At 43.7% G+C, this 15,061-nt stretch overlaps 1 protein-coding gene across 5 annotated transcripts in view; it reads right to left on the bottom strand.

Annotated features, from left to right (window-relative positions):
• SUGT1 (SGT1 assembly cochaperone of MIS12 kinetochore complex) overlaps nucleotides 1–15,061 on the bottom strand; it is a 126,665-nt gene that overhangs the window by 40,911 nt on the left and 70,693 nt on the right. For all 5 annotated transcript variants that reach the window (XM_088481965.1, XM_088481962.1, XM_088481867.1 and 2 more), the window contains exons 8-10: nucleotides 8,070–8,089; nucleotides 6,501–6,532; nucleotides 185–281 (exon numbers count right to left, since the gene is read on the bottom strand). In XM_088481965.1, the coding sequence (XP_088338091.1) occupies nucleotides 185–281; nucleotides 6,501–6,532; nucleotides 8,070–8,089 (149 nt within the window). The remainder of the gene's footprint in view (nucleotides 1–184; nucleotides 282–6,500; nucleotides 6,533–8,069; nucleotides 8,090–15,061) is intronic.

The raw sequence follows: 15,061 nt of genomic DNA on the forward strand, positions 1-15,061 counted from the left end.
TGTACTGTACAAAAAAGAGGCTCCATCACCCACAGGGTGGGGGGGACCACAACAAAGTAAGAGATGTGGACTAAGGAAAAACACAAGACAATCGTGGACATGAAAAAGTGGCCTGGTGATTGAAAAAGGGGAATAGAGCAGTCATGGTTACCCATTCGTATATAATCACATAAAAGGGTCTTACCTGTCTCTCAGCAAACTGTATGTGGACTTCTTCCTTCTGGACATTCTTGATCATTACTGTGATGATGACGTGAGATTCTGTTTGGTACCAATCATGCCTTTATGGTAATAGTAGAAATGACAATAATAAATGAGCACGAGTAAACCAAAAGACGTTATTTTAACCCACTGTACTACATAATCACAGCTTGTCTAGTCAATTAACTCATTGTTTTTACCACATAATGAATTATACTAATAATAATAATAATAATAAAAGAAACAAAGCATAAAGCCTCAAAGCACATACAGTAATTACACAAATAAAATATATTATAAAACAAGACTCCCTTCTCTAGGCTGCTGCTAAGCGCAACTGCATTGCTCTCTCTGATTGGCACTTTCTAGGAATTGGCAGCAGATGGGTACCATGGAGCAGCACTGTCTCAGGCAGCATATCGGAGCGCAGCCCTCTCCCATGCCGTAGCAGTCACTGACACAGCACAACAGTTTTTTTCTGTGACTTGCTTCATTTCAACCTTCGGTTTCAGATGCTCTCTTGCTGTTTCAGCACCCTGGCCAGCTTTTATACAGTAGCTTGGTGCAAGATATGTTTCTGTCACCTGCTTCACTAAAATCGTCACTGCTCAGCTCCCTTTTGAATGGTTCATACACCTAATGCTGCCCATCCACTAGGCGATTAAACCTAGCGATAACGACCGTCGTTATCGCTCCATCGCTAGGTAATCGCCCGCAAATCGGGCAGCAAAAGGTTAAAAACGAACAGCGATGCGCGCGCCCGCTGGTCGTTTTTAACATCAGTCATCGCCGAACATGACGGTCAACCTGACGACTGCCGTCAGGTTGCCATGTTTGGGGATGATTGATCTGCACGCACTGAACGTCTGAACGTTCAGTGTAGGCAGTTCACCCCGTGGGAGACAACGGCGTCGTAATCGTGCCGTCATCCCCCGCATCGTTAAATGGATGGGCAGCTTAAACCTTCCTAGACCAATGCTGTAGAGAAATCCTTCCAGTGGTTCAAGAGATTAGCACGAAGGGGGAGAGGAAGAGACCTGAATGATCTGTCCCATCTCCATCACATGCAGTGACAGATGGGTAACCTTCCATATGCGCTTACTAATCATATCAAACACTATCCTGCCATTTGAATCTCTTACGTTAATATGAAATACAAATGTACAATAATAGCACACTTAACACAGATCAGTAATATTTATTAAAATGAATTACGCTATCCATAGATTCTGCTGCTTCAGAATATAAGTATATCTATCTTGCCCATATCAGAGAAGGATGATTCAGTTTGCTTAGCAATAATGTTCTCAGACACTAAGCAAACATGCTCAAATAGAATTCATATTTTTTATAAAGTTTTTCTATGGCCTATGTATAAAAAAAATCGCAGCACTGCTATTGAGGATCCATATCCCCGCTGTGTAAAGAGGGGAACTCGCAGGGACAGTGGTTGCAGTAACCGCTGTCCCTGCGAGTTATATCCCTCGGCATTTAGTATACGTTTTTCACGTTTGGCTGGAGGCTGCGGTATAGAGATCGAAAGATCTCTCTCCTGCTCGTAAGCACAAGAGAGTAGAGGGCCCTGCTCGTAAGAGCTTACATTCTAAAGGAATAAACATTAGGCCGCTGTGTAAGGAAAGAAGTGTTTGGTGTGCATTCAATGTGGAATAGGATGGTGTCATCATTTTGAGGACAGGCTGACTTCAAACATAGCACCTGGTCTGCCCAAACATGAATGAACACCAGAAATATACCTGATACTACACAATCTAGTTTACAGGGCTGCGGGAGTCTTCAGTTACTAATGAAGCCAAATGAATAGAAAACAGGGTTTAGGGCCCTTGGTGATGCATTTGTGTCAAAAATACTGTGTGTGTGATGTCGGCTGTACAAATTTGCATTTCTAAATGTGACAAGCTTTCCCCATTTTTTTAATTATTTAGTTTTCAGCATGTGCACTACATGTAGAACCCCATTTGAAATAGGTTGAAAATGAAATTAATGGGAAATCTCTGTTCGATGAAAATAATGGTTAGTGTAGCTCTCATTCCTCACCTCCGCCAATTCCTCAACCAAACCCAGTACTAGTCCGCCTGACTTGATGCGTGTGGCTTTCCACTACTACAGTGACAGACAACCTGACAGGCAGACATGGGGACACACTGTGTGGTTTTGCATGCCTCGCGCTGGTCACAATTGGCATAAACACCATGTAGTAAGGGCCCTTTGTTATGCAGAGTATCTAATAGTTTAAATAATCATTTTCTGCATTGTATCTGAAAAAAAATAACAAACCATCTTCACAGTTAAAGGCTGTTATAAGTACCATAGAAAGTAGTCATTTTATTTCTTACATTTTTTATAATAAAGTTTAATCACTCAAGATGGAAATTTGATGATACGCCAGAGTATACTTGCCACTTCTGACTGCACTTTTTTAGAGCTGGTCTTGGAACATTAATTCTGTTGTTTGATTCTGAAATTTCTAATGGGACTGTTCCAAGGTGTACCAAGTTTAGCATAGAAATATTAATCGGTAATTAAGGAGCCTATGTATCAAGGTTTTTTTTTTTTGTGAAATATTGTAGAAACTGCAGTTTCTGCATAATTTTATGGATTGTTGCTGTGTACTAATAGCACAATCCAGGAGATTTTGCATAAATCTCCTGCAGAGTGCTAAGTAGCACTACTTATCGCAGTCCCCATTATTATCAATGGGGACTATAATCACAGCCCTATGTATCAAATTCCAAAAAGCGAAGCTTTTCAGAGTCTGGTCCTGGTGGTTTACACCATCTTCAGATGGTGTAAACTGCTTTGAGCCTATGGAGGATTACATGCACATTACACCTTGATAAAGACCATATGGTGGTTGAAACGCGTTGGTGTGGATTTTAAACGGCTCCATTTTCCAGATTGATCTTGGGAAGGTATTGCTTAATAGGGGAAGCATTAAGACCCCTGTATGCTTGGAATTGTGCCTTTCAAAAAAGGTTATTGATGGTAGGGGCCCATTTATATTGAGTCTTATTGATTGTGTTTTATACAAATGTTATGGTTTTACACTATATGTGCTTTCCCCTGTTTTGTTGCATGTACATGTGAGTGCATCGGTACAAAGGGGTTAAAGTGTGAACCCACATTCCTCGTCATCAGAGAGACCAGGTTACAGAAGATTTTACAAACAGAATTTATTGGAATACCTACGGGAATAAGGAAGTTTTGGAACGACTGAAGAGTGACTATATGACTATGTGATTTTCTGAATATACTTTTTTAAGATTAAAAAGAAAAAAATCTTTTATTGGTCTGTACATAGAGAAGAGCGCTTGGGACCATTTTATATTGTTTATATCGCAGGTACACACTGCCCGACGGGCAGCAGATACATTGGCCGATCAATTGATCGACCGATGTATCAGTCAATGTGTACCCAACTTAAGCCATTGGTCAACCTATTTGTTTATGTACTTTGTAGGGCGCTGCGGAACACTTGTGGCACCATATAAATAAATGATAATGATAATTCCTACAGTGGGTGAAGCACGTGGCTGCCAGGTAAATGGGATTATATAGATGTTTGTTCTCCTTCTCAAGACTCTAATATGAATACTTTCTTTACTTTTCCTATTGCTACTTATTGTTCTAATAAGATGAACGAGCACATTACTGTAGGCTTAATGATTAATAGTGAATTTACTTGCTCTATAAATGCAAATACAAACAATTTGAGGACATACTTTCTTTGAGATACTCCAATACACGTTCTATGACAAACTAAATGCTGAAACTATAAAACAACTAAGCGCTAGACAATTTTCAGTGTGCATTTATTGCCTTTAAAAAGCAATCTTCATTATGCTTTAAAAAAAGAAAAATATGTTGTACACATTCCTGCTGTAGATAACCCACTGAAACAAAGTGCATGGAAATCCCTGCATTGTTGGGTTACTTCAGCAGCTGGTACAATAGATAAAGTAGAGCAACACTGCAGACTAGTGGCCAGTCATGCAACGTGCATCAGAGCAAAACCTCAAATTCTTGCTATATTTATTTGTTTAACCTAAGGGTATTTTTCTATGAATTCACAAATGTATATTAAGAACATTACTAATACAATGGTAATGTTGGTTTAATTATTTTCAATTACATTACACGCTACTAATGGTAAGACAATGAGGCCTTCTACAGTCACATCATTGTCTTCTATTTTGCTTTGTGATACTCAAGATGGGTTGAAAACAAGTGCAAAAAACCAGGTTCTATGTTACAGTTTAATTCAGAATATGTTAAGTGCAAATAATATGAAATTATAGTGCATTCAATCTTATGGGTTGAATCAACATCCGCAAAGTTATCTTATCAGGTGATTACTTATCAGTGACATCACTAAGCTCTCTAATGCAGTGACAGACACTTGAATGTTGGGTTAGCTCACAAACATACTATCTAGATTCAGTAAGAAGATTGAAGTGTCATTTGGAGATTTAAGGTGGAAAGATATATCTACAGATCATGCTGAGAGATGGACTGCTTCTTACTACTGGCTAATCTGAAAGGCCGCTTTTGATCATCATTTACGTAATCTATGCGGCACACAGATGGAAGTTCCTCTAACGTTATCTTAAAGCCTTAGACCTTGTATCCCTGCAATGACCGTTGATTTGATAGCACTGAAGGGAAACAATGCCTGGGCCTGACAATGCAGAGCTAGGACTCCAAACCATGTGTTTGCTCCTCTGCCATACCACTGACGACCTGTGCATTAATACTGCATTACATGAATAGGGCTGAAAGTTCTCCATATACTATCAAAGTAATAGCTCATGAATGAGACACAAAGAATTTCTCCACACCTGAGTGGTACATCTAAGGGGAGCCGATTAGGACAATGGGTCCAAAGACTCTCTACTAATGCTTTTTGTGTAGCTAATAGCCAGAAATAATTCATGTAAAATCATCTTCAAATAAAAAAGCAGCACCTGATAAAATTACATTAACTGGTCGACAGGACATGGAACTATAGTTATAAATAATATCACAGGTGAAAGAATTAATGGCATTCAGCATTTCCAAGTAAAAGAAATACAGAAATAAACAAAACAGAGATTACATGTGAATGGTTAATTGTACATAGTATGTACTGACATACAAAGATGTAGAAATCATCTATTTAAATCAGTATCAGGCAATTTACCTAGAACCTCCCATATTGCGTTTTGTCCCACAAAAGTCTATAGACACAATCACATTTATAGGCATTCACCTGATGAGTAAACCATCCCAACACAGACTAACCAGCTACATGGACTGTGTGAGAGATCTGTCCTTACTATGACCTTACTGCTGCCGCCAGAACAGTTACACACCATTAACTTAAATCAGTTTATCTGTTAAATATAAAGCTCCTAGGCCCCCATTTACTAATGAGTTTTATCAGCAAAAACGTGTATGATAAATGGTGCTCCAGCCAATCAGCTCCCAACTGTCATTTTTCTAACAGTGAAATTTATCACTTGTTTTGGTGATAAAACTTGTTAGTAAATGAGGCCATTAGTGCCTTATTCACACACTTAAGGACACAGGATTTTTCCACAGGTCGCTATATTCATACTGACGATTCAAATAGAAAAAAAAACATTTAAATGTCCAATATTTATTAAAGCCTTGCTAATGTATATGTAGGATTTTTACATGAATAAAAAGTTCCCTCTACACTGAATGTAAAGTCTTGTATGTACTGGTTAGCAATTAAAGAGCAAGGTTCACTATTGTGTCTTATTGTGTCAATTGATACATATGCTCTAAGTGAGTAATGCTGGCCATACACGCTACAATTATCTGGGCGATCCGCCTGATATCGGCGAATCGCCCCGATAATTGTAGCGTGTGTGCGGGCGACCGAGGGTTAAATATTGCTCGGTCGGGCATGCAGGATTGTCCAGCATGCCCGTCCGATGCGATATTTACCAGTAAACTGTCGGCCGCATCGGGCAGTGTATGCCCAGTGCGGCCTGACAGACAGACATTTCCTGTGTTCCTTCCTACGGAAGGAACAGGGAAATGTCTCCTCCCCCGGGGCGGAGCGCGGATGTCTGCCGAATACACTGCGAGAGAAATCTCACAGTGTATGCCGGCGACATCTGCGGCTGGCAGCCGGCCAGATAAAATGTCTGTCGGTCTGACAGGCATTTTATCTGGCCGTGTATGCCCAGCATTACAGATGAAGTATTGAAGACATTTTGTCATTCATATGCTTTTTATACAACGTTCAATAAAAAACAAACAAAACGAAGTACCTGTATTTTGACGTTTTCTGCTGGTTTGTGGACTGCAGTAAGGAAAATAAAAGGAGGCAAGCTGTTAGCCATCAACACTGCGGAGCTAGTAAATAAGTTTTACACATCGTTCTAGATTATATAGCACATATGCTGAGGTAGGACATTGTTTACTTATTCATCTCAGTATTTACATTTAAAACTTGCTGGTTTACTTTTATATATTTATTTCACTACCAGCATAAGAAAAAACATAACTACTAATTGTTAAATGCAGGATGATCTAATACACAATACATATTATCAGTATTTTAACCAAAATAGTTGTAAACAAAATGCTTGTATTCTTGATACAGTTATAATAAATTCTTTGCACACTTCATGAAATGTGCTACGACACACCAAATAAAGTAATTCCCCACCGCCACCACCACTCCTGCTGTCATGTACGGTGCCATCTAATAGGGCGCTGCATTTAGGCCCAGATATATTCTTGTTATCACTCGTTACTATTCTTAAATGGTGCTCCAACCAATCAGCTCCTGTCATCTGTCATGTGTTTGAAAAATGAAAAAGGAGCGGATTGGATGGAGCAGCATTTTAGATTAGTAACGAGTCATAACAAGAATATCACTCACTGTATGATATTTTTATATATGTATATAGATTTATCAAACTTGGCACTCCTTTAAATACAGGGAAAGTTCGTTCCACAATATTGCAATAATTTGTCTAGTCGGCCAACTATAATATATATATATATATATATATATATATATATATATATATATATATTATAACAATGCATAACAGTGCATATACTCTACATTAGCCGGTGGCCTCCGTAAGCCAACTTGATGAGTGATGCTGTATGTAACATTGCCATGATGGTAACACAGGCAAGCTGAATTGCCAACGTTTCAATGATTTGTGTGTTGTATTTGTTTAGAACATATACTTGCCCTGGTACAATCCGATGTATGGAACCACCTTAGCACTCTCGGGACTTGAGATCAAAAAGACTCTTTACACAAGTGTGTTTGTTCGACGTTTCAGTCGGCAAAGACTTATCAAGAATGGGTCGCGGAAGGGCAATGGGGGGGAGCCTATTCAGGTGGTTATTGGTAGTGGTATAAACAGGGGACCGGTGGTGTCCTGAAGAAGACCACGCTTTAGCGGTTAAAACGTCGACATAACATGTACCTGAAACTATAATCATGATGGAATAAAAGCCTGACTTTTTTTTACTACAAGCCCTGGTGAGTGAATCCTAGCTATTTGTGCTATATTACTGGGTTCATTTTTTGACCTATGGATGTTCACCCCAGGCATATGCAGTAATCTCTGTTCAGTGTGTGCAGGCTCTACTCGTGCGCATATAATAATATATATATATATTACACACACACACATATATACATACACACACGAACAAACATACATACATATATATATTATTTTTTTTTATTATTGTTATATACATTGTGTGTGAATCTTACATCTACAAATCTAGGTATCAATAACAAAAGACTAAGTAATATGAGATCTTGTGTTTCATAATAAAAAAGTACAAAGCAAGAAGATGCTTACCAGTTCACAACTCGATGAACCTGAAAATTAGAAGGGAAATAGAGAAAAATAGAAAAACACAAAAAAGTAAGCTTAACATTTGTAATTACTTGCATGTTACAAACACCCCAAACATCAACATCAGAATGGACTAATTTTTCTTAATTGAATGTACACATCAATAACAATTGGCAACTAGTTTAAAAATGATGTTGGAATGGTGATCCAGATTAGCTGTTCCTTGTTTTCCAAGTGATAGATCTGACAAAAAGGCAGTCAAGTTTGAAAATAATTGTTTTACCAAAATCCCACTGCCTAATTCCTTCATCACAATGTATTATATCCTACAATATTTATATCACATTGACATGACATTTTTCACTATAGATTAACATGCAAATTTTTCCTCAAACTTTCTAAAGGCAGCACACAGTGGTATTCCAATTATGGAACATAATCCAATCATGTAAACATCTGTAATGTCATCCTAACTTCATATACATGCGTTATGTATAAAAATGACACAGACGTCTATATTATATTTATACAAATTACATGCACACAAATCAGTCTAGAAAATTCCAAAATGGAACAATTTAAAGTCAGGAGCCTGTTTATTAAAGGAAGGTCATTATTTGAAACTAAATTTAGAGTTTTACCAATGTGGCCATTAATGTTCTAGTACAATAGTAGGTTAAGGTGTTACAATATGTTCAGCTGTGTACAACATTTTAAATACCAACAAGGTCTTCTAAATTAAGAATTATGGTAGACTTACCTTTGTTAACTCTATTTCTTCGAAGTCCATAGGATCCACAGGGATAGATACCATGGGGTGTGTGGTTGGAGAGATCCGGGCACCAAACAGTTAAAGCTTTAGCTCCCAGAATGCACTGGTCCTCCTCCACAAATACCCCACTCCCAGGCAGACAGTTTTGTAAACAAGCCCAAGGCAGGAGCAGGAAAGAGGAGAAGGACGAACATTATACTGCGTCAAGGTGGGCGCTCTGTTGATCCTATAGACTTATATAGTTCACAAAGGTAACTCTACCATAACCCATAATTTCTTCTTCAGGGTCCATAGCAGTTTCTCCTAAGGGTCGAGATGCTCCTGAGCTGAAAGGATAATCTGACACCCAAAGGAAGCATCTTGAGAGGCAAAGGTATCAAAGGCATAGAAACTGAGAAAGGTGTGGACCAAAGACCATGTGGCCGCCTTGCACAATTGTTCAGCAGAAGCGCCACGTCGAACCGCCCACGATGGTCCCCCAGACTGAGTAGAATGTGCTGTAAACCCTGTTTGGAACAGGAAGATTAGCTTGCATGTTGACATGCGGAGCCATCGTGCCAGAGTCGGTTTGTTAGCTGGCCAGCCTTGCTTGTGAAAGCCATACAACACAAAGAGACAATCTGATTTCCTAAAGGATTTAGTACGATCCACATAAATCCGAAGAGCACAAACCACATCCAAGGAGGCTTCACCTGCAGAAGGATCCGAGGACCGGAAGGCCGGAACCACAATCTCTTCATTCAAATGGAATCGGGAGACCACTTTAGGGAGGTACAAAGCCCAGGTACGGAGGACAGCTCTGTCCGGATGAAAGATCAAGAATGGGGAGCTACAGGAGAGCACTGCCAAATCAGATACCCTGTGGGCAGGAGATAGCGAGGAGAAAGAGCGTCTTTGGCGTCAGCCACTTGAGGTCTACTGAGTCCAGAGGTTCAAACGGAGGAGCCTGTAGAGTCCGGAGAACCAAGGACAAATCCCACTGAGCCACCAGAGGGACAAAAGGAGGTTTAAGGCAGAGAACACCCTGAAAGAATGTTCTAACATCAGGCAGGGGAGCGATCGTTCGCTGGAACCAGATTGACAGAGCAGAAACCTGAACTCTAAGGGAGGCCAGGCGGAGGCCGAGGTCTAACCCAGCCTGGAGAAAGGCAAGCACCCAGGAGACCCTACAAACTGTAGGGTCATAGCCTCTGGGGGAGCACCATTGGAAGTAAGAGTGCCAAACTCTGTAATAGATGCGTCCTTTGCATCGTCTGGACCACAGAGCAAGAGAAACCCTTGGCTCTTAAGAGGGATAACTCAAGAGCCACGCCATCAAAGACAGACAAGGGAAGGTCCGGGTACAGGCAAGGACCCTGTGCTAGTAGATCCTGCCGTAGAGGAAGTGGAAATGGAGTGTCTATGGAGAGACTCCGTAGGTCGGTGAACCAATGTCGAGGGGGGCCAGGCTGGGACTATTAGTATCACCGTGCCGCCTTTTTGTTTGAACTTTCAGAGAACACTCGGGAAGAGGGAGATCAGACAAAAGAGGTATGCGAGACTGAAGTCCCGCCTTACTGCCAGAGCATCCACGAAGGCCATGAAGTCTACGTCTGGCAGGCCCCATTTGTCCACTACGAGTTGAAAGACATCCGGGTGGAGAGCCCACTCTCCAGCGTGTATGTCCTGATGGCTTAGGAAGTCCGCTACAGAGTTGAGGACTCCGGGGATAAACACAGCCAAGATTGCCGGGAGATAACATTCGGCCCAGACCAGGATGTGTGCTACTTCCCGCATGGCTGCCGACTTAAGAGTGCCTCCCTGATGGTTGAGGTAGGGAACCGCAGTTACGTTGTCGGACTGGATTTGGAACGGCTTGCCCCAGAGCAGAACTTGTGTCAGAGTGAGCGCTCTGTACACTGCTCGCAGCTCCAGAATGTTTATGGGCAGGCGATTTTCCTGGATTGTCCACCATCCCTGAAAGGTATGATGACCGAATACCGTGCCCCATCTGCGAAGACTGGCATCTGTAGTAAGAAGTTCCCAATTTGGTATCCAGAAGGGGCAACCCTTGTCCAGATGTGATGTCTGTAGCCACCATGAGAGGGAAAGCCGAACGTCTGGAGAGAGGAGGATCGTCTGGGACCGAAGCAGATTATACTGCCCGTTCCACCAGGAGATAAACAGTTGTTGAAGGGGCCTGGAGTGTAACTTGGGAGTATTCCACCATATCAAAGGTGGACACTATGGACCCCAGGATCTGCATTGCTGAGTGAATGGATACCCTCCGATTGTGGAGCAAGTTGCGCACACGCAAGTGTAGTGTCCAAATTTGGTCCGCTAGCATAAAGATCCTCTGTATTTGAGAATCCAGGAGTGCCCCCAGATGTACCATTCACTGTGTCGGAGATAGGGAGGACTTTTTCCAATTGATGAGCCAGCCATGTGTTTGCAGGAGGTTCATGGTCAGCTGGAGATTGCGTTGGAACACAACCGGTGAGAGTGTGCCAAGATTAAGAGGTTGTCTAGGTATGGCAGAATTCTGACTCCCTGGCGCCTGAGGTGGGCTGCCATAACGGGAAGCAGTCGGGAAGCCAGCGGTCGCAATGCCGACCACCGGCTTCCCGACTGCTTAATACCAGCAAGGTACAAATGACAGGTGTCGAAATCTGTCGCAGGGAGCCTGACACCCGGCTTACCTATCGAAGGTAAGCTGGGCGCCGATGGTGGACAGCCGCGTTTAGGTTAGGGGCTCCCGGGTGGGGGGGGACTTCGTGTTAGGCACCCCCCTGGGAGGTTAGGGTTAGGTTAGGGTTAGGCTAGGGGAAGGGGGGGGTTAGTGTTAGGCACCCCTGGGGGGAGCTTAGGGTTAGGCACCCCCCCTCCCCCTGGGAGATATAGGGTTAGACTGCGGGGACAGGGGGGTTAGGTTTAGGCACTTAGATGGGGGTTAGAGTTAGGCACCCCTGAAGGTGGGGAATTAGGTCAGTTACACTAACCCTAAGGACGATCAGGATTTCCTTCTCTGTCGGGCTGCCGCTGTCGGGATTAGGACCACCGCCCATGTGGCCGCCAGTAAATCATACTGAATGCGCCATAACTGCCATTATTTTGGTAAAGACCCGGGGGACTGTTGACAGACCAAAGGGCAGCATCCAAAACTGGTAATGTTGCTGCAGAATAGCAAACAGTAAGAACCGCTGGTGGGTTGGAGTAATAGGTACATGCAGGTATGCAACCCTAATGTCCAGAGAAACAATGAAATCCCCAGGCTCCAATGCCAGGACAATTGATCGCAGAGTTTCCATGCATAATTTGGGCACTCGGATAAATTTGTTGATGGGTTTGAGATACAGAATAGGCCTGATGAGACCCATTAGGCTTCTGAATCAAAAAGAGATTGGAATAAAAACCAGCTCCTCTATGAGCCAAAGGCACTGGTATTATCACACCTGAACTCAGCAATGAGTGAATGGCCAGGGCCTTGATAGGGTCGGATGGGGGACCTTTAGAAAAAAAATTGCTGGGGAGGACGCCTCAGGCAGGTGAGGACATACCCTTGAGAGACCACTTCTCGGACCAAGGCATCTGTTGTTGTTTGACGCTAAGAGTAAAAAAATTGAAGAAGTCGGCCTCCCACCCTGGGATTCCACAGGAGGAGGCCCGCCCCATCAGGTGAAGGCTTTGTCATCAGACTTGGAAGCTGGACGCCTGGCCGACCAAGACTGCATGGATCTCGGCTTGGAGGTTTATTGAGAACTAGACTGCCTGGGAAAGGACTGTCCTCTTGCCTTACCCTGAAGGCAAAAGGACCAAGAAGAGGACAGCCTAGGCTTAGGGGCAGCTGCTGATGACAGAAAGGCAGATTTTAGGGTGCCACGGTAGCCACAATTTCGTCCAACTCTGCGCTGAACAGCCTGTCTCCAGAGAAGGGTAAGGATTCCAGTGCCTTCTTGGATCCCATGTCCGCCTTCCAGGACTGTAGCCAAAGGAACCGGTGGGTGACTACCAAGGTCGCAGATGCCTTAGAGGCAAGAAGTCCAGTATCCAATGCAGCTTCTCCCAAATAAGAGCCCGCTTCCTGAATATGGGAGATGTAGGCCAGTTGTTCCATGGTAGTATCTGATGGCAGGCTCTCTTCCAGTGCCTCTGCCCATCCTTCGATAGCATTAGCCACCCAGCCCATGGCCATAGCCGGCCTAGTGATAGTGCCAGAAAGCGAGTAGATTGACTTGATACAAGTTTCCAGCTTTCTATACGTGGCATCCTTAAGAAATGATGTAGACGATAAAGGCAGCGTAGAACTTCTGACTCAGCGTACCACATGCGAATCAACAGTAGGAGGGACTTCCCACTTAGTACACTCACTACTAGGGAGAGGGTAAAAAGATGCTAGTCTTTTGGGAACCGATTGCCAGGAGTACTCCAAGCTTCCCCCATGAGCTCAGTGAGCTGTTCCGATTGAGGGAATTATTTTTGACGTTTAAACAACGGGTTTTCGGCTTAGGGGCCGGTTCATCATCCTCTATATTCAGGATCGATTTAGCTGCCCTCACTATAGAAGGGACATCCACTGTTGAATGGCGGTTCCACCTCACCCGAGTGCGACCCGGAGAGAGAAAACTGTGCATCATCTGCCTCCCCAGATGATGCGTCAGAATCCGAAAGCTGGATGGACTGAAAGGATGATACAGTCCGCCTATGTGCTTTGGTGGCTAAATGTCTGTCCGCCTTTTGCTGATAGGCAGACGTTTGAGCCATATTCTGAACTGAGTGGGCATAAACATCCATCCAAGGAGGATGCAAAGGGGGTACCGACATAGTAGGCTGTAATAGCTGTGGGTTCCCCATGGTGGGAGGCAGCATGGGGGCTGATAAGCGGTCCACTAGCTGCGTCATAACCTGGGATAAGGAGGACACCCAAGGTGGCTCCTGGAAAGGGACAGGGGCTGGTACGGTGGACTGGGGAGGTGGTACATAACAAATAACACACAGACCATCCTGCACGATCCTGAGGGGACAAGTTCGCTGAACAGGATCTGCAAGTAACCAGCACAGCGGCCTCAGGCTCCTGTTTACCATTAGAAAACATAGTAATAACCAGCCAGCAGCACACAATCAGTGTATGGCTAGTAATGAAAAAGTGACACCCTCCATAAATACAAGTAAATGTGAAGTAATAATGAACCCCTACACACCTGGAAGTTGAGTGTTTGAATAAGAGCAGCAGGGATAGATATTATACAGTGCATATAAATATACTTATAATGGGCACTAAATCAACTACTCAAGTCTCAAAGGGCTTGTAGGATTTGTGCGCTGTATAACCTGACCCCAGGGAGAGGTAAACAGGGAGAATGGACCCGAATCTCCTGAGACTTGTAGCTTCAGCAAAGTCCTGATTAATGGCTGCTGAGCGTCTCATATAGGAAGGAAGCTGTGGAGGAGCAGCTCAGAGGCAGGAAACCTCTTGTGGGGGATCGCGCTCTGGGCTGGGGCGGCTGGGGGAAATCCTACCACCCCGTTGCTGCATCAACCGCTGGATGCTGCTGGCCTCTACATGGTCCCGGACGCCAGCTTTTAACTGCCCCGGTGGTCTAGTGGGGGAGAGGACGTATCAGTCGCCCCACTGCAGCGTCCTCCAGCAGGTCTCCACCGCCAGAGGTAAGAACTTACCAGTTCTTCTCCGTCTGTCCGGCTGCAGCCCTGGGTCCCCAGTGGAGCGCCTAGCGGAGCCCTGCTGGTGCCCGCTGTACCACTCGTGGGTGTTGCGGCGTCGGCGGATGTAGCTGGAGCAGCAGCACAGGCACCCATTAGGACGCCTTGCTGCTTGCCCAGATAAACGAAAATAAAGGTGTGACCGGTCCTGCCGGCACCAAACGAAAAACTGTCTGCCTGTGGCTGGGGTATATGTGGAGGACGACCAGTGCATCCTGGGAGCTAAAGCTTTAAATGTTTGGTGCCCGGATCTCTCCAAGCACACAACCCATGGTATCCCTGTGGATCTGCTATGGACCCTGAAGAAGAATGCCTGTTTTCATGGCTGCAAATGTCTATGCACTAAAATAATAAAAAACCCACTAAACGTACTGCAGAAGCTGGCATCTGTAAACTGGAAACTAATAATCACAAATATACATGTAAAAGCTTTGGGGACGTGATGCATTGGACATTGTAATGAGATGTATTTTCTATGATTATTAGATCATGTCAATAATCCCACTGTGTAACGCAGTAGCTTGCC

The sequence above is a fragment of the Taudactylus pleione genome, unplaced genomic scaffold (assembly GCF_031769625.1).
Source record: "Taudactylus pleione unplaced genomic scaffold, aTauple2 ptg000005l, whole genome shotgun sequence".
Classification (NCBI taxonomy): domain Eukaryota; kingdom Metazoa; phylum Chordata; class Amphibia; order Anura; family Myobatrachidae; genus Taudactylus; species Taudactylus pleione.